Source organism: Numenius arquata, chromosome 14 (assembly GCF_964106895.1).
Source record: "Numenius arquata chromosome 14, bNumArq3.hap1.1, whole genome shotgun sequence".
NCBI lineage: Eukaryota > Metazoa > Chordata > Aves > Charadriiformes > Scolopacidae > Numenius > Numenius arquata.
In genome coordinates this window covers 2053057-2072267 of record NC_133589.1, presented here as the reverse complement: position 1 = coordinate 2072267, position 19211 = coordinate 2053057, and the positions used below count along the sequence as shown (strand labels likewise).

The 19211-nt window shown below is 47.8% G+C and overlaps 2 protein-coding genes across 3 annotated transcripts in view; both read left to right on the top strand.

Moving 5' to 3' along the window:
- The first annotated feature begins 4700 nt into the window (after positions 1–4700).
- On the top strand, positions 4701–7819 carry ZFAND2A (zinc finger AN1-type containing 2A). Of its 2 annotated transcripts, XM_074158605.1 has the most exons (6): positions 4701–4790; positions 5402–5496; positions 6112–6243; positions 6453–6604; positions 7150–7239; positions 7664–7819. In XM_074158605.1, exons 1-6 carry the CDS (start codon positions 4736–4738, stop codon positions 7671–7673), a joined length of 534 nt encoding a protein of 177 aa, XP_074014706.1. In that variant the 5' UTR covers positions 4701–4735; the 3' UTR covers positions 7674–7819. The 2 variants fall into 2 exon arrangements, with proteins under 2 accessions (XP_074014706.1, XP_074014707.1); XM_074158606.1 differs by lacking the exons at positions 7150–7239; positions 7664–7819 and having other exon boundaries at positions 4736–4790; positions 6453–6608.
- Positions 7820–11084: 3265 nt separating this feature from the next.
- CHLSN (cholesin) overlaps positions 11085–19211 on the top strand; it is a 118620-nt gene continuing 110493 nt past the window's right edge. The window contains exons 1-2 of the mRNA XM_074158404.1: positions 11085–11154; positions 12611–12756. Coding sequence (XP_074014505.1) covers positions 12628–12756 — 129 coding nt within the window. The 5' untranslated portion in view covers positions 11085–11154; positions 12611–12627. The remainder of the gene's footprint in view (positions 11155–12610; positions 12757–19211) is intronic.

The following is a 19211-nucleotide window of genomic DNA, read 5'->3' as shown; positions in this document are numbered from 1 at the left end:
ATTTCTCTTTAAAGTTACTTATGAATTGAGAATGGCTCTGCTCATATTTCTCTTTTATTTGCTATCTCCCCAGGCTAAAGTGTTGTCTATTTATCTTACAGATTAGGTTACTTTTTATGGGGTTCTTGCTATTATATTTCACCTCTAACTTTGTTAGTTTGTGTTTGATATTAAATTATGTTGAATAAAATGGGCAGCTCAAGGACATTTTTCAGCTCCATCCCGAAATGAGGCTCTTAATCCTGTTTCTGGTCCTGCCCCTGCAGCCCAGCCCGCGGGGACAGGACCGGGTACGTAAGAAGGGCAGCAGAGGAGCGTTTCTATCAACCATGGGCTTTGTAGGGTGAAGCTGCAGGAGGATCGTGCCTGTAAAACCAGTTGGTTCATGTACAGTGATTTTGGAGGCATCTCCTTAGAAAATGGGTTCTGATAATATTGACATCATCACAAGATAAGATCCAGGACTAGTTAAATCACAGCCTCGCAACTCAGTGCTCCTCTGGGGATTAGAAGAAGTCGCTGAGCTGTCACTCTAAAGCTGATCACGGGCTCGTTTAACTATGTCATCCCCTAAGACAGCCCTTTCAATTATGTCAACCTGTCTGCTCTCCCTAGACTCTAATTTTAGAGCAGCAGTAGCTAATATTCTTGGAAAACCGATCCGCCTCCACAGATCTCTCCTCTCTGCCTGCTGCTGTTAGCGGAGTATCCTGTGGGGAGACCGCACCGCTTTACTTCCCCTCCTGTAATAAACCTAATAAAAATAGGTACCATTAGGTTCCTTTGTGTGTGGTCTCTTTAAGACACTTATCTGGGCTATGTAATGGAGATGTCACTTCTCCTCCACAGAGGGATCTGGCAGCACCACAGGGTCACTGCAATAAAAATAAAATTCAGTTTTAAAAGCCTGGTACGGAATTATGAGCTGGAAAGCGGGAGGATGGGATCGGAGTTCAGAGACCCGGGGGAGCTGAATGTGAGCTGGGGTCACCCGAATGTTAATGCTGCAGCGGTGGCTCCGCGGTGGGAGCAGCGAGCAGGATGCTCCTGGATGGAGCAGGAGGACCACAGGAGATGGGGTGGCCCTGGGGACCCCAGGGACACGTCTGCTGGATGGTGCCAGGAGGAGTTTGGGGCGCACAAGGTGGAGAGGAGGTGGGTGAACCTGGCTGTCTCGGCCACCGGCATCTCTGTGCTGTGTCCCCTGTCTTAAAGCACCTTGGTGGGAGGGGGACAACAGCCTTGCCCCAGAGGTGGGATGGAGCCAGCTGCATCCCTGGCTCCCCATCCGTGCTGTGTCCGTCACTGGCAGCGATGCGGGACCGCTGTCCCCCTGCCATCCCACCATGTCCCCCTGTCCTCGCGGGCTGGACAGGAAGCCACTTTCCCATTTGGGTTTTCCATTGTGTCTGCCATGGCACCAAAAGCAGCAAGGACTGTCTCCAGCCGTGCAATTGGACCTGCCGTGACAGAGGGGATAGGGAAGGCCTTTGAAGATCTTCTCTCTCTCGTCAGGGCAGTGTGACGGTCCCTTCAGCCAGGTCAAGTGTCCCTTGGCCGTTGTTCCTCTGTGCTTGGCCTCCACCGGGCTGGACTGGCCATACTGGTGGACAGTGGTGTGCAGGTCTGAGGCTGCCAGAGGATTTTCTGTTTTCTGCAGAGCAATTCAAGCCTCCTCCAAAACAGCAACTCTTGCGGGCCCTGTTTGAAGGACCAAACATCCGTGAAGCAGAGGAAGGCTGTGATCCTCTTCAGGGGTGTTCTATTCCTCCTTTAGGATGCAGTGTGGGTCCTAAGGCAGTCCGAGCTGGTGGGGTGGATGGTGGTGTTTGACCCCCCATAGAGCCACCAAGAGGCAATCCCAGGACCCATGGGAGAGGAAGGGAAGGACAAAGAGCAGAACCACAGGACAAAGGAAAAAAGCAATAGCCCTTCTCCTCCAAAAAAATAGAAAAGGAGTAAAATGGATGGAAGGAAAAAGAGGAGGAGGAGAAACGGTGCAGAGACAAGGGAGGCAGGTGACTCCCATCCATCCCACCCGGTGTCACCACTCTGGTGGCAAAGGCCAGGCTTTCCCTTTGCAGATCAGGTTGTATGAAACCCTGGGCTGCTGGTGAACGGTGCCTCCTCTAGACTCCAGCAAGTTAGTTACACATGGTTTTCCTTTCATAAATCCATGTTGGCTGCCCCTAATCAAATTCTGCTTCTCAAGCAATTTCCCTTGCTAATTCCTCCCCAATCAGTTCTAACCCACCTATCCCCCTTGTCGCTAAGCTAGCCAGCCTCTAATCACACGCTGCACTGTGTGATCCTTTCCCGAGTAATACGGGGTTCGGCACTCTCCTCCGGTTCTCAGCAGCCTAACCTGTCAGGAGCAACCTTCTAAAAATATCACTAAAGACCTCGGCTAATTTCTAATCCTCGTTTCTATTAAGACGGCTGCCTGTACTATGTGGGTTTCTAGACTTGGGATTTACAGTCTTCCTTAAGAGCGTCTAATCTGCGCAGAGCCATTTCTGTTGTTATCCCTACGCAAACTCCTCCCTTCCCCACCACAATGGATGATCCCTCTCCCAGCGGCTCTCCGCTCCGCAGGGCGGCATCAGCCAGCAAAGCCACCAGCCTCCTCCTCTCCTGCCGGCTTGCCCAGCCGGGTTTTGGCAAGCCTTCCCGGGGTGGTCACTGGGGTCCCAGCTCCTCCCGGGCACTGGGTGGGTGCTTCGTGTGAGAAAACCCATCCTGCAAGGGATTTTCTTGGCACGTCCCAAGTTCTTGAGTTTTGTGTAAATAGTAGAGTGGGGTTGATGTATAGATGCGTAATGGAGTGAAGGACCTCACGTAACTGTCACTTCCTGGATATTTATTGCTGTTTTCTCCTTCTTTTTAACACTCTCCCTCGTCCCCAGCTCTCAAACCCAGCCAGGTCAGAAGGAGAGAGGGGGTGGGAGTGCCGTGCTCTGCCTGCCCCCCACCGCCCTGGTAGACACCAGGTAACTGGCTCAGCTCAGGCCAGGGAAATCCTTTCAACCACATGCCACCGGCCAAAGGGCCCCGGTGGAAGATGCTACGTGGCTGTATCAACTACCAGGTACATCTGTGCGCTAAAAGGAGCGCCCACTGCTCAGGCTCTCCCTGGGCTTGAGACCACCAGGGTTTGCATCGAGGGTGACCCAAGAGGCAGGTTCTGCTGGTGGGGAGAAGGAAGATGCAACCCAAGGATGTGACCATCAGCAGATGAACAGCGCAACGTCTGATGGAAACATCTACCATCGCAGCAGAACGCTCTCCTAGGACACAGCCAGACAACGATGGCTCCAACTTACGCATTCAGAGCAGCACCAGCCCCGTTCCTTCAGCCCCTGGTTACATAGACGTGGTGAGAAGAAACTATCTAAATCAGAGGACAACACTGCTTTGGGGGCAGATGGCCAGAGAAACTTCTAAACTCGAAACTTTAAGCTGTCTTTTCACGGTGAGAGCAGTGAGGTTGTGGGACAGCCTTCTGATGGGAATAAATGGCTTTTAACATCGGGTTTGGTTTGTTTATGAAGGGAATTACGGGGAGTAGTTAAATGCTTAATAGAAGCCTGAATTGAATGACCCAGAAGGTCTCTTCTCACATCAGTCTCCAAAGTCTGCGTGTCTGTAGCCATGCTGGGCAGGACTCGGTCTGCTTGGCACAGCCCTGCCTTTCACACTGCTCCCAGGCCTGAGCTGGCGTCTCCCTGGGGGACTACACGAGGGCAACCTGGCAACTTCACCCTCACCACCATCGCCATCCCCATCTCCGCCTCCATCCCCATCCCAATCCCGTCCCCATCCCATCTCCATCCCGTCCCCATCCCCATCCCGTCCCCATCCCCATCCCATCTCCATCCCCATCCCATCCCATCCCATCCCATCCCATCCCATCCCATCCCATCCCATCCCATCCCGTCTCCATCCCCATCCCCATCCCCATCCCATCCCATCCCATCCCATCCCATCCCATCCCATCCCATCCCATCCCATCCCATCCCATCCCGTCTCCATCCCCATCCCCATCCCCATCCCATCCCATCCCATCCCATCCCATCCCGTCTCCATCCCCATCCCATCCCATCCCATCCCATCCCATCCCATCCCGTCTCCATCCCCATCCCATCCCCATCCCATCCCATCCCATCCCATCCCATCCCATCTCCATCCCGTCCCCATCCCCATCCCGTCCCCATCCCCATCCCATCTCCATCCCCATCCCATCCCATCCCATCCCATCCCATCCCATCCCATCCCATCCCATCCCATCCCATCCCGTCTCCATCCCCATCCCCATCCCCATCCCATCCCATCCCATCCCATCCCATCCCATCCCGTCTCCATCCCCATCCCATCCCATCCCATCCCATCCCATCCCGTCTCCATCCCCATCCCCATCCCCATCCCATCCCATCCCATCCCATCCCATCCCATCCCATCCCATCCCATCCCATCCCATCCCATCCCATCCCATCCCATCCCGTCTCCATCCCCATCCCCACGCGCACGCCGCTTCCCCGCTGCGGCCCCGCCCCTGCGCATGACTCAGCACGCCCCGCGGCCGCCCATTGGCCGCCCGCCTAGAACGCGTGACAGCCGGCGAGGGAGGGCGAGGGGCGCCATTGGCTGGGCCAGCCGTGACGCCATCCGCGGTGGCCTGGAGCGGGCGGGAGCGTGACTCAGCACGTGGGCTGCGTCGGTGCCGTTCCCCGCCGGGATGGAGCTGCCGGGGCTGGACCGGCGCTGCGCCGAGCGCTCCTGCCGCCGGCTGGGTGAGCAGCGGGGGCCGCTCCCGGGGCTGCCCCGGGCGGCCTGGGGCCGGGAGGGGACCGGGGACCCGCAGCCCGGGGGTGCGCGGGTGGGTGCGGGCACCAGCGCTGCCTCCCCGACCCCCCCCCCCAACCCCGGCAGGCCCGGGGGAAGGGAGGTGGCCGGGCCCCGGTGCTGGGGAGCTGTCGGGGGTGGTTCTTGAGGGGTATAAACGCAGGCGAGTGCGGGTCTTGGGCAGCTCCCGGGGTGTTTATGGCTTGTGTTAGTCCGGCACCGGGTAAAAAGAGGGAAAACTTAGCGGCCTTACTTTTAAAATTTTTAACATTAATGAATCACAGAATGGTTAGAGATGGAAGGGACCTTAAAGCCCCCCCAGTGCCACCCCCTGCCCTGGGCAGGGACACCTCCCACCAGCCCAGGTTGCTCCAAGCCCCGTCCAACCTGGCCTTGAACCCCTCCAGGGATGGGGAATTACATGGTTTCCCTATGGATAATTGGATTGTCACTGGACAAAAACTCGCTGTAGAACCTATTTGTACTCTTGTGCGAGTGCTCTCACAGCCCTTAGCTCTGCCCCGTGACAATCTCTGTTTTTTTTTTATTCTCCTCCCAGATTTCCTTCCTCTGAAATGTGACGCGTGTGAGGAAGTCTTCTGTAAAGACCACATCCGTTACGATGACCACGCGTGTGGCTCTGCCTACAAGAAAGTAAGTTCCTGCCCCCGGGCAGGTGACTCGCGCCGCGGAATTGCTAAATCACGGGTAAAGGCTGCTCTGAAACTTGGCCTGTGGTGGGAGAACCACAGGGTGTAAGTCCATGATACGGCTGAATTTCAGGTTCCAGAAACAAAACATCTCAGAGGTCAGTGCTGCTGGAGCTTCGTTTCTTTCGCTTACACCACATGGTCCCACAGAGGAGCGCTTTGTCTTTGAGATACTGTATTGTGGCCTAAAACGTGCTGCAGCCTCAGTCCTTTGAGTTGAAGCAAATGCGCAACTAAGAAGAAATAAATACAATAAGTGGGGCCAAACTTTCATCTCTGGCCTGTACTTGGGCTTTGAGTATTCAAAAGGTGTAATTCCAGAAAGCCTAGAAGTAGATTTAAAGTCAACCTATCAAATACGTTGTTAGGAATGGATTTGGCAAAGCATGCCTGGCTGGTTTTTTGGATCGCGATTTGCGGTTCCCTTTGTGGAGCGTGTCTTTCAGAGCGTTAGTAAAGGAGTAGGATGTAAGCCGCTTGTGAGTGCAATTCTGTCACCGAAGGGGAAGGACAGAAAAATAATCAGGTGGGACTTCTACCCTGTGTTGTGTGTTCCTAGAACGTGCAGGTCCCGGTGTGTCCGCTCTGTAACGCGCCCGTCCCAGTTCAGAGGGGGGAAATACCCGACGTGGTGGTTGGAGCCCACATGGATAAGGACTGCAACTACAATCCCGCACAGCAAAAGCAGAGGGTAAGGAAACTGCTGTTGAAATCTAAACTGCCTGCCTAACGCCTGTAAGTTGGGTCTTCTGACAGCAGAACGTGGAGAAACTTGCTCTGTTTCATCTTAATTCTGATGAAATAATTCTTGAGCGTTCGTGCTTCAGTGTGGTCGTCGCTTGGGAAGCTGGTCGCGGAAAGCACGGAAGCGTTGCTGACTTTGTGTCCTCTGATATTTAGATCTTCACAAACAAGTGCCTGAAGCCAGGCTGCAAAAGGAAAGAGATGATGAAGGTGGTTTGTGACCAGTGCGGTGGCAACTTCTGCATAAAACACCGGCACCCTCTGGATCACGACTGCAGAGGGAGCAGCCGTCCCGCCTCCAAGGCAGGGTAAGCTGCCTTTGTGGCACTTTGGGCTCAAGCTGAGATTCCAGAGCTATTACTAGGGACTGGTGTGGAGCTCGGACAAATAGGGAATTCTGTAAACTACTGGTCACGTCCATAAACCAGCTACTACTTTATCTTTGTATTTTGGGCCTAATTTCTGAAAATCTGTGAGCCAAGGTAAAAGCTTCCTGTCAAATGCCTTCCTACAATTCTTCCGAGTTTACTTATCTAGATAGTGTGACTCTCGGTGTCTCCTAAATTGCAAGGGCTCCTTGGGGTCTGGATTTAAATACTAGAATTCTAAAGTGTTTTGTTTTTTTTTTTCCAGCACTTTGAAGTAACAAAGAACAAAATCAGTACATTTCCAAGCAAAGTTTAAACTTAGTTTTAGTAAAAACCTGTCTCTTACAGGCAGAGGTACCTTCCTTGTTCTGTGCAGTGGGAGTGTAGGACTTGTGTGACAGATGCAGATAATTAAACCGGAGGGAGGAGGGGAACTGCTGGTGGTGTGCACAGGAGGTGCTGAGCCTACTTGTGTCTCTTTGTAGATACGCTGCTATGATGAGAGCCGCTGAAAGCGCCTTCAAGTCACCGGGAGCCATTGGACTGCCATCTAACGGGAGTCTTCAGCACAACAGGTACAGAGCTGTAGGAGAAAAGACAAACAAGAGTGTTTAAAAATAGTAGCCTTATGTCAACAGGGCGTAGGAGTGCCACTGTCACACCAGTAACTGCCCCAGAGTTGGGAGGTGACCTGTGATCGGTGTGGGGAACGTGGCAGAGGGGCTCTGACAGCACGAGTAAATCTTTACTTTGCCTTCCTGCAGTCATTAAAATAGTTATATAGACACGAGCATTAGGACATCAAACTGTGGTAACAGCAGGATGGTCTCCCACCTGCCCGGCGTGGGGCTTGGAGTTCTGGGAAAATGGCGTGTCATCAGACTGCTGAGGAAAGTGTAGCAAACGTCTGGATTAAAATAAATGGCCCAAGCCCTTCCCTGCCATGGAAGAAGCTTACATGGTCGTGTAACACTTACAGTGCATTCTTATGTCTTTCAGATGCAGATAGTAGAGGCTCTTCACATCTGGATCAGATCTCTCTCTACTTCAAAGTTAATCTTGTCTGTAGGTCTTCAAAATTTTCTAACTTATTTCTAACTTATTTTTGTATCATAACGTTTTGTGCATTCAATAAACTCTCACCCTTTCCAAGCCAACTTTATTTGTTCCTATATTTGGAATAAGAGCTGTAATACTATGAGAAATACTTGGTGGAGGAAACTGGGGAAGGGTGGTAGGATGAAGACTAAAATTAGTATGAAAACCAGCCAGCTTTGCTTAGGTCATGCTAAGTCTGAGCTATGAGTTCCTGAAGATGAAAGTCTGAAATGCAAGCTACTGTCATATGTCCCAACCCTTTTGGAAATGAACGGGCACGCAGTGCGACGTTCTGCTTGACAAACAGCATACATCACCCTGCAGCCGGTTTCATACAAGCTGCCGCTTGGTTTCTGAATGTCATTGGGAGTAGTTGATTTATAAAGCCGTAGCTGGTTTTTCTAAGCCCTCCCTAAGCAATTCACTGAAGGCTAGTGCTCACAGAGGCGTGCACAGCATAATTCTTCAGAATTTATTACCCCTTGGATAGAAAGCTAGATTTGCATGGGTATTTTTTGCAGTTGGGGTAAAAAGGAGACCAGAGAAAGTAGCATTTAACTGTTTGTGTCCCATGTAATGAGAATGAGGCCAAAATTCAGCATTGTCCAGGGAGGCTGCTCTTGCTGTGTTCCCGAAAAGCTTAAACAAGTGAAGATAAAACAGATATCCATCCGGTATCTTGATCAGCTGTCTTGGCTCTTTAAAACTGCATGAATATCCAGCTGCTTAGCTTGAGGCCTGAAGTATTGGAGGTTGATGAAATGGAAATGCGCTATTAATGAACAATGCTAATTCCCCAGCTGGGATCTAAGTAGACCTCTCATCCAGCTAATTGTGAGAAAAATGCCAAGGCTTACCGGCGGTGTCAGGGGGTCAAGACCTCAATTTCATGTGTCGTTGGAGCCATTCCTCTGCAGGCTGGGGCTGGAGTGTTGGCTTAGGACTAACTGAAGGGTAATTGCCGTCCCCGGAATCACCTGCAGCTATGAGTGCCCGGCGCTGGGGTGGGAGGATGAGCAGTTTGCGTAGCGGAGAATGCTCTTTTCCTTGACCTGGGGAAAAAAAAAACATCTTTGATAACACTGTACGAGATGTGAGCGTAAGCACAGTTAAAGCATGTGCTTTATACAGCCTTAAGGGGTACTGCAGTTGTGCGAAGACTGTCGTGTGCCTCTTGTTTGCCTCTGAAGAGGCTTAATCCTCAGAGTACAAATGCTGCCTAAAGAGGAAATGTGGATTTATGGTTCTTCATCAGGATCGGGTGTAAACAATCAACATACTGACTTGGGGTGCTTTTATCAGAAAGGGCAGAGATAATGTAATTTCTGGCCAACACAGAAAAAAACATCCATGCTATCCCATATCCATTCTTGGCCCAGTCTGATTTCTTCTCACCCAAGAGAAATTTTTTGTGAATGATCAAATCTATATGGAAGGCTGTAGTTGGCCAAACAGACTATGTAAAGCAGGGATGAGTTACCACTGCTAATTCCATATGCTCTGATTTTACGCAATCGTGTGGTCAAAATTGCAATTTGACAGTATCTGTAATACTGTGTTTAACCACAGGATGTCACAATAGGATACGTAATAATCATTATTTTAGGAAGTCTAAACATAGAAAGCATGCTTTCCCTGTTCACATTGGAACAAAAGCTTAAATTACAACTCCCATTTTAGATGCCACCACCTACTGATTATCCCGTGTGCTCGAACGCCGTAACTCAGCCCTGGCGCGTTGCTGCAGTACTAGGACTTTTGTAATTTTTCTGTATAAAATAGAACTGGCCACACGTTCCCAAATCATAGAATTGTCCAGGTTGGAACCTTTCAGATCATCGAGTCCAACCATCAACCTAACTCTGATAAAAACCATCACTAAACCGTGTCTCTAAGCACCATGTCAACCTGTCTTTTGAATCCCTCCAGGGATGGTGCCTCAACCACTGCCCTGGGCAGCCCGTTCCAAGGCTTAATAACCCTTTCCGTGTCAAAATTTTTTCTAATCTCCAATCTGAACCTCCCCTGGCTCAACCTGAGGCCGTTTCCTCTTGTCCTATTGCCTGTGACTTGGGAGAAGAGACCGACCACCCCCGGCTACACCCTCCTTTCAGGGAGTTGTAGAGAGTGAGAAGGTCTCCCCTCAGCCTCCTCTTCTCCCTGCTGGTGGTACAAGAAGGGGTTTCCAGGGGAGAGCAGCAGCAGCGGGTGCTGCCCATGGTGTGAGGACACGGACCAGTGCTGAGAGGCTCTGCCCATCCCAGCAGCGATGGGTGGGGGACAGGACTGGCGCCCCTGGTGCGGGGAGGAAGAGCAGAAGGTGTGACCCTGGTGGGGACAGGAGAAGGAAGCAGAGCTCTGAGGTTTACCTCCTCCCATCGGTACATACAATGGCACAGGGAGCTGTTGGCATCAGCGTCTGCTGCCCCAGCCGGCATCTCAGCTGCTCCTGGGATCAAAGTAAATGGAAAAAAACCAAACGTTTCAGGTTGTCAGGAAAAAAAATGCTCCAGCTACATGTTTGTTTTCGGTAAATATCCTTGCCCTTAAGTTACCAGGGGAAAATGGAAATGTTTGTGCACGTGGTATTTATAGAAGATGAAAACATGGAAACCAATTTGTCCCCCGGAAACCTCGTCCTTGGAGATGTTTTCTCGTCCCCTCAAACCACAGCATCCGCCCCTTACCCAGCGCGTTCCCTCCCACCCCATCAGGGCAGCAGACAACGCTGGCTCAGGCACGGAGCCTTTAGGATCTGCTGGCTAGAAGGGATCCCGGCCGTTCTCCGGAGATCCACGTCTCTGAGGGGATCCCAAGGGGAGAGGAGGGGGGGCCAGCAGCACCCGGCTTGTGTGGGGAGTACCGGGGCTGGGCTCCCACTGGGATCTTTGTGGGGAGTGAGGGGGGGCTGCCCGGAGCTGGAGGGCCCTGTCAGGGTATGGGTGGATCTCCATCAGGGCACAGATGGATCCGTGTCAGAACCTGGGGGACCCTGTCAGGGTGAGGATGGATCCCTGTCCGAACCTGGGTGGATCCCTCCTCAGGCCGCGGGTGGGTCCCTGTCGGGGGTCACCCGGGCAACGGGGGGGGCGGGACATCCCCTGTGACCCCGCCCCTACACGGGAGGCGGGGCCTGAGTCCGTGACGAATCTCGGCGCGGAAAGATGACGTCATCGCGCCTCCACAAGCCGGCCGGACACTCCGCAGCACGCGTGGTCCAGGTGGTCGCTTTAAGCCCGAGCGTGGCTTCCTATTGGTCGCCCGGACGATTGGCATGCTGGGGACCAATCAGGCGCCTTCACTCTCTCCTTGTTGCCAATAAGAGGGAGGGGGCGGGCAGCGGCGCCAAGCGTGGGGCTCGGTTAAATGTGCAGAGGAGGCGGCTCCCGGAGGTGCGTGCGGGGACGGGGGTGCGGGTCCCGAGGGCACCCGCCGGCCGTGGGGGGTCGAGGCGGCGGTGACCGAGGGGTCGCTCCACCCCCGTGCAGCCGCCCCGGTCCAGTCTGCGGGTGGGAGCGGGGCGCCGGGCCCGTGGGCGGCGCTGGGGCCGAGGGGAACGGGGCTTTCCCACCAGGGGGGCTCCGGCGGCCGCCCCTGGGAGCGTGCTGCTCGGGTTTAAAAGCTGCCTCCTCACGGAGCCTTCGCTGGCTCCGCAGTGAAGGAGTCGCGACCCCCGGGGTCCTGCGTGTGTACCGGGACTCGGGGCGTGGGGGTGCCCCGTCTCCCGGAGCGTGTTTCGGGGTGAATAGCTGGGTTTGTGCCCCCACGCAGGGTGGGGGCAGCCGTTGGAAGTCACTGAAATCACATTTTCTCTTGGAGAAATAAATAGCGGTGACCGCTAGACCTGGCTCCAGATCCCGGCCTTCTGCAGCTCTTGCTCGCCTTCCCCCTAACGTCAGTGCGAAAGGAAAAGATAAAACTCACGAGACATAATTATTTAAGCACGGTTTTTCCCCATTCTACGTGAATGTGGGCCCCTCCCGAGAGCAAAGACATTGAGGGGCTGGAGCGTGTCCAGAGAAGGGCAACGGAGCTGGTGAGGGGTCTGGAGCACAAGCCTTGTGAGGAGCGGCTGAGGGAGCTGGGGGTGTTCAGCCTGGAGAAAAGGAGGCTGAGGGGAGACCTTCTCGCTCTCTACAACCCCCTGAAAGGAGGGTGTAGCCAGGGGGGGTCGGTCTCTTCTCCCAAGGAACAGGCGATGGGACAAGAGGAAACGGCCTCAAGTTGCCCCAGGGGAGGTTTAGGATGGAGATTGGGGAAAAATTCTCCCCTGAAGGGGTTGTCAACCCTTGGAAGAGGCTGCCCAGGGCAGTGGTGGAGTCACCATTCCTGGAGGGATTTAAGAGCCGGGCAGACGTGGTGCTGAGGGGTGTGGGTTAGTGATGGTTTTGTCCGTGTTGGGTTGATGGTTGGACTCGATCTGAAAGGTCCCTTCCAACCTAGATGATTCTATAGAAATAGGAAAATTCACGCTATAAACAGAACTGATAGTTTTAAACTATCTGTTTGGGAATCAAGCAGGCTTGCTTTTTGCTTGTGGGCATGTGTGTATGCACACAGGTGTGATGATGTGATTACTAATAGTCACATTTCTGTATTTTGAGAAGAGAGAGGCTTGATTTGGTGTTATCTGAGGTAGAGGATTGATCCAACAGTTCCACGTGGTGTGTTATAACCTGCAGAAAGCACAGCATCGGTTATGGGGGTTATGCCTTTTGCTATTTAAATAGTGACAAATAATTCTCCTCCCAGTGTAACTGCAGCATAGCTCTGTCTGTATACGGAGCCTGACGTTTAACATATAAAAAAAAGAAGGTTCGAACTGCAGTTTGGTGGTTTCTGTTACAGAACAGTTCTATTAGAGAATGCCAAAAATGAATGTGGAAAAAAAAGAAAAGAAGGCGGAAAAAAGAAAAAAGCAAAAGCAACATGTGGCCCAAAAGGGAGAGCTGGAATCAGAAACTGAACCGAAGAAAAAGACACAAAAGCTGCAGGTAAGTTCTCCCAGTTTTGACTGTTAATTCAATAAAATGTGGATATATTGTTACTTGTCATGTGAGGGGTTTCGAGGCTCAGTGCCGAGTCTGAGGACTGTTTGATTCAGTTGCAATGATTCCTTGGATGCGATGTAGTGGAAGTTAAGAGGAGAAGATAAATTAAGCCAAATCTGGGTAGGATTGTGGCCGTGGGAGTACGTGATCTCTCTTTTGGATGCTTGGGTGAAAGACAGAGAAACGGGTGAGAGAATGTGGGTGAAAGGTGAAGCAAATGGCTTTAAGCAAACTATCATATGGCAGCACAGGCGTAGCCGAAGTCTTCATGTGATCCTGAAAGATGTTTTCCTGGAAATCCTCTTGATTTTTGGACAGAATGTCAAGTGGCCAGAAGGTGTCAGCAGTCTCTTTGTATTACTGAAAGTTTTATGAGTTAATTTAATGAGAATGAAATTAGCGATATTGAGATGTTACTTAAGTGGAAACTTACAGCTCTAAGTTTTTTGTGGTGGAAACGATAAACAAACAGCGCGATTCCATTCTTCTGCTCTGAGTGGTCACTGTCACTGTAGAATGTGGATCAAAGAAATATGAAGGGGTTTGGTACTGTTGAGAAGTGGAGAAGGAAAAGCAAAGGTGTTTTCCTCAGGAATTCCCAAAGTGATGTTAAGCCACTGCCTTAAAAACTCTTACATTTCCTGATCTAACATAAAATAGATGCGAAAGCTGCTCGTTACTTTATCATGAGATGTATGGCACGATGGAGATCATATAACTAAAAAGTAGTACTTCTTATTTTGTTTCTTTATTTAAACTTGTTAGCAAGAATATTTTTGAGAGCTTTTGCATGCGGAAGTGTCTCTAGCTATTACGTTTAAGGCTTGTGAAGCATAAGAAAAGCCAGCCTATTGGCAGTAGCTGTTCAAGGGTCTGTAAACTCTTGCAGTTTTGAACTCAGCAAAAATGTTCCTAAGTAGGGAAAGATTGCATCTTTGTCTACATCGAAGCAAAAATAGAAAATCTGGCATTTATAGCTTAATTAGAGGGAATGTTTCTCCTTCCCTTTGCGGGGTGTGTATTAGAGACTTTAGATTCACGCTATTGTAATTCAATTTGAGTGAAAATAATTTTCCAGGATAAAACAGTGTTAAATTGAAATGTCAAAATTAAAATTTGATTGCCTGTGACAATCTGTATAGTTTCATGTAAAAGTGGCAAAAAATTCCAAATGGGCTCCAAACCCTGAGCAAGGGGGAGGGGGGCGGCTTTTTGGACCACGTGATATTGAGGGCTAAATTGCTAAAAGGTGTAAATTAGTATCTGTTGGCCGTGCGGACTGTGGGATTGTGAAAGAAAGAGTGAATATTAAATTGAAATAAGAATCTTTAACACTATCAGGGAACACCACGAGGCACAATAGTTCTTAGAATTATAAAAATCGGTGTCAGTGGGTGGCTTAGACATGTGTATATAGTATTGGTTTTAGGGAGTACCATATAAGGTCTATGACAAGCCATTTCTTGGCATCAGCTCTATAAACTGTAACTGTTGATAGTGGGAAAGCGTAAGTTAGTAGACCCTATTTTTCTTTTTTTTTTGTTTGAAATGGCTGCTGAGCGTGAAAAATGTTAGGCAGATCTTAAAGAGTTTTACTTCAGAAGTGGTTAATGGAAGCTCTTTACCAGGTTATGGTCGTTACTCAGCGTTTGTACTCCCACCTTTGGGTGAAATGCTGGGTTAAGTCACAATGGCAGTTATGCTTTAAAATGCTTTTGGGCATCAAACCCTGTCAGGATGGAAAATGTAGCAGAAAACGAGGTAAAAATGCTTTGTGTGTAGAGGAAGATCAGGAGGAGGCTCCGAGGCTGCAGCGATGTGCTCACTTAGTCCAGATGGTTCCAAAGAATACACTTGGAACAAAAATCAAGGCAACTGCTGGGAGTGTTTATTCTGCAGCTTTATTTCTTTAATTTCATTTCAATTACTTTAACATAAACTGGAACTGATAGATCTACACAGATTCCTGAATTGTAACAACTGGATTCTAATGAGCTGCCATTGACTTCTAATGCAGTAACTGAATTAAAGAAAACTTTTTTTTGGCATTCTTAAAGTACCGATGGGTAGATTCCAGTTTCTCCTAAGGAGTCTCCTACGTGATAGAAAGCAGTCCAAAGATAGCTATATAATGGCGATATCCGTACAATATACATTGCTTTTGGTGGGAGAGAGGTGTCACTGGTTCATTATGTCACTTTATTTTCCTGGGACTTACTTTTTTTTTCTACTCTAGTACAGCAACTGTAGTCTCTGAAGTGGCAAATGTAAATCTCTGATTGATTTTGTTGTAGAGCTGCAGGCAGGTGAGCTGAAATGTGTCTTCAGCAACTGGATTTAGTGGATGTTGATTATTCCTTCCTGAAATTTGTTTCAAAAACTCTTACCAGCCAAAGACTGAAGCATTTTTTCCTTGGAACAACTTGACCTTTCAGAGTAATCTTGATGTTTTATTGATTTTCATCTGCTCAATTTCTCCTGTTTACATTAAATAGCAATGAGCAATTCAAGACCGATATAAATGTTTCCATGAATGATCTTAGAACCACACAGCTCGAAATGACACATCTCTAGCGGAGCTGAGAAATGCAAGTTTCTAAATTCAATTCAGCTTTGTGGGGTTTTTTTCTGAGACATTTTCCTAATGTTACTGTTTTATTCAGCTACTTGGCAATAAAACCCATGTTTAAAACATTAATTTAAAAAAAAAATGCCTGGATGTTAGTTTTACTTGGTTTTTGATGATTTTTGTAGTTTACTAAGATACTGGTATGTTAAACCTTACTATAGTTGGGGGTTATTCTTTTGACTTGTCATATAACATAGGCATAAATAAAAGAGATTTTAAATGTGCCATCTGGGCTGGGGGTCTGAACTTAAATACCGGTTTCTTAAATAAAAACGTTGATGAACCTGGTCTGAGACAAATCAGTTTTGTTTCAGTTCTGGGAAAAGAAATATTTACAGTCTTGTTAAGGTGTGGAGCTACATCTTGAGCTACCAGAAGCATGGGAGGTGCTCGTTTGCAGTTACCCGTGTCCTGCTTCTGTTCATGGATTTCTTCACCCTTTGGAATTTTGGCGGCCGCGGTGCCACCGCGCGTGTCGGAACGTGGTACTGACACAACACGGCAGGTAGGGAACAACATGTTGTGGTTCCCTTTGTTTATAAAGGCTATTTGAGTCCTACCCGGAACGACCTTACGCTATCAAAGGATCTTTTAACCTTGTAATTTAAGGGTAGATGTTGTTTCTCCAGGGCCGTTCTCAGAGCTGCTGGCTTTCTACAGAACGATAAGAAATTCATCCAGACCTGAGCATCTATCAGGCAAGACTCAAAATTCGTAATCCATAGAAAACAATATTAATTTCCTGTTCCTTCCCAATTTAGTCTGGCAAACATTGTAACTTTGAGGACAGCTATGATGACTAAGAGGCAATCGGTCTTTATTAATGAAATCCCGTTGCTGGAGGTACTTTAGGTACCGCTCGTGCAGCCACTAGGCGTTTCCTGCCACGTTCCTCCTTAGCTTCAGCGTCGGGAGCGGTTGGAGGGGGAGGAATCAACATTTTCCCCAGATAAAGGCAAAAATCAGTGGGAAAGGAATGTCATTTTTGAGATTCCATACAGATAGTACAAACAATGGCAAATAAACAAGTGGCTCGTGGTGTTTCTTTAATCAGGGGGACCAGCGTGCAGGTGCCCAAACAGTCCGGTCTGTTTACTAAATGGAAAAGGGCAGAATTAGCAGGGAAAGGTTTTTTCTGCTCAGCTTTTTGGAGGTTATATCATAAAGGCCAATAAGGAGTTATTAAGCGAGTGCTACAGCAAAGAGAACCACAAAAAAAGGATTCTTTAGAATCATTGTTTGCTTGTAGTGGTGGAAAACCCCGTAAAATCATGTTTAAGCTGCGGAGATAAGCATTTTGGCGTGAGCTTGGAGGAACAGCTTGGAATGTTGCTTTGATACCATCTCTAATGCTGCTTGTAATCGGGTAACCGGGGTAGTAATTTGAATGTTTAATGAATGCAAACCAGCCATTCATGCTGCAAAACCTATTGAGCAGATACAGTAAAGCTATCATCGGAAAGTGTATTTATTTGACAACCCACTAATTCATACCAGAGCCTGTTGTTGAAATAACGAGGGGTGGTTGATTTGCAAACAAACTCAGTAATCCTTTATTGTTCCATTAATTTATTTTTTTTTTTTAATTAATGGGAAGCTTATCTTGTAACCATCAAAATAACTTGTTCTCTATTTTCCCACTCTAAAAAATACCATGAGGTTTTAACTTAGTGTGATGTTGCAGGATTTTCTTTCCATTACCATGTTACCAATATTAGAAGTATATATTTTGTATATACATAAAATATATATTTATTTTGGAATATATGTACAAAAATATATATTTTGGAAACTGCTTGCATTGCAATTCCACTATCAATTCTTCCTGCATTTGTTTAGTTTAGCTTTATTACCTTAATCCTCTGTTGTATGCATTAGTTATCTGTGGTTATTAATTTTTAAGAAATATGTAGAAAACCAATCATAAATTTTGAAAAAAAAGGAAAATAAATTCCCAAAAGTTCATTTTATTTAGCATAACCTCCTAAAATTAGATTCTTGTCTTGTACTGGGTTGGTTTTTTTGACCATTTTTAAAAGATCTCTAGCATGCAAATAGAGTTTTGTCCATGTTATGAAGAGAAGATGACACAATCTTTCATCTCCCCCCCCATCCCTCTGTCTCCCCCCACGCCTTGATATAAGGTTCTATCAGCAGTTGGTATTTTGCTGGTGATAAAGGGGGGGTGACAGCTATTTCTCAAAATAGCAAAGTTAAATGTCACTATGGATATTAGTGCCTTCTCTTTAGTCTGCAATTGAGGTGTTGGGGCTGTTTCCTTTTTCCTTTGGGCTACCTTTCAGTTGAATATTTATTCTTGTTTTATTTGTATTTTTTCTTACTTGCATGAAGAGACAAGTTTGGCCCGTTGGCTTCCATTTACTTCACCACAGGATGGCCTTCTGATAGTTGAAAAAAAAATAATAAATTGGGAAGCTCTAAGCCCATTTGGCATTTATGATTTACCGTGTGAGATCTTACTCGGTTTATCTGCTTTCTTATCTATGCAATACTTCTCAAAGCAGGAAAAATAAAAAACCCAGAAATTTTGAGGACATTTTTTTCCTGCTAACAGTTTTTCATCAGAATATTGATTAAATTAATAAATTTTTTTTAAATTAACCATACATATATTTATTTTTTAGAAGGGGTAAATTTGATTGTGACACCATATAGTGTTTATAGAGAATAGCAGGCCTTTTGTAAACAGACATGTCTAAGAAGGTACAAAACAGTGTCTGAAATACGGATATGCATAGATTAGGCTGAATAATTTTACATTCCTTTGAAAATTATTTTTGTAATGGTAGGAATAGATTTCCCAGGAAAGAGTATTCACAGCTGGGAAAACAGTTGCTACTTTGAAGATGGTTTTCCCAGGCGAAGGGCTCACGTCCCCAACTGTGTTTGGTATAAACAATATGTGGTGTATTTCTTACTTTTGTTTGAAGGAATTGTGCGTTCTTCGTTACATATTAACCAGCGAGAGTTTCATGCTAATTCCAGGTATTTGCCTCAATCTGTATACATTCAAAGTTAATTCCTTACTTTTATTAATACAGCCAGGTTATTAAAGCGATGGGGAACCTGGTGAAACACAACCATCCCCTCTTTGCTATTAAGAGGGGAAATTTTTCCTTCTCGGAGCACGTATCGACATCTCCTCTCTGCTCCCATCCTTCACTTAGTGGTGAGACCTTCCTTGACGGTTCTTGTTGGCTTTCCAGTATAAATCCTTGCTTTCGTGACCGAGTATCTTCACAACATCGGAATTCAGTACAGGGTTCCCACTCGTGGGCTGAATTTGTTGAGTAATGCTCTTGGAGCAGTTGTTGAAGTGGGGAGCGGGGAACAAGGTCTTGCTTGGCTTCGTCTCACCCAGCCCCAGTCCACCCAGAACGCTGTTTGCTGTCCTTCGGCAATTATGATTTTTTTCCTGGTTCTCTGTTAATGACTTCTAGCTCATCACAGAGACAGGCATCATAAATGAAAATTGCTGGAAAAGGCCCAAATTGCTGAATATAGAAAAATTGGCACAAAACCTCCAAATATGTATCATTTCAGTTAAAAAACAAACAAAAAAAACCCAAAACCAACCAAACAAAAAACAACAACAACCAAAAAAAAAAAAAAACCACAAAAACCCACCCAAAACCCCACAAACTCCCATTACATGTTTGAATTCACAAAACACATTCCACTTGGCAAGAAATGGAAGCTGTAAGCTTGAAAGGAGAAACGTTTGCTACGTTCTGATAGAGGATAAAGA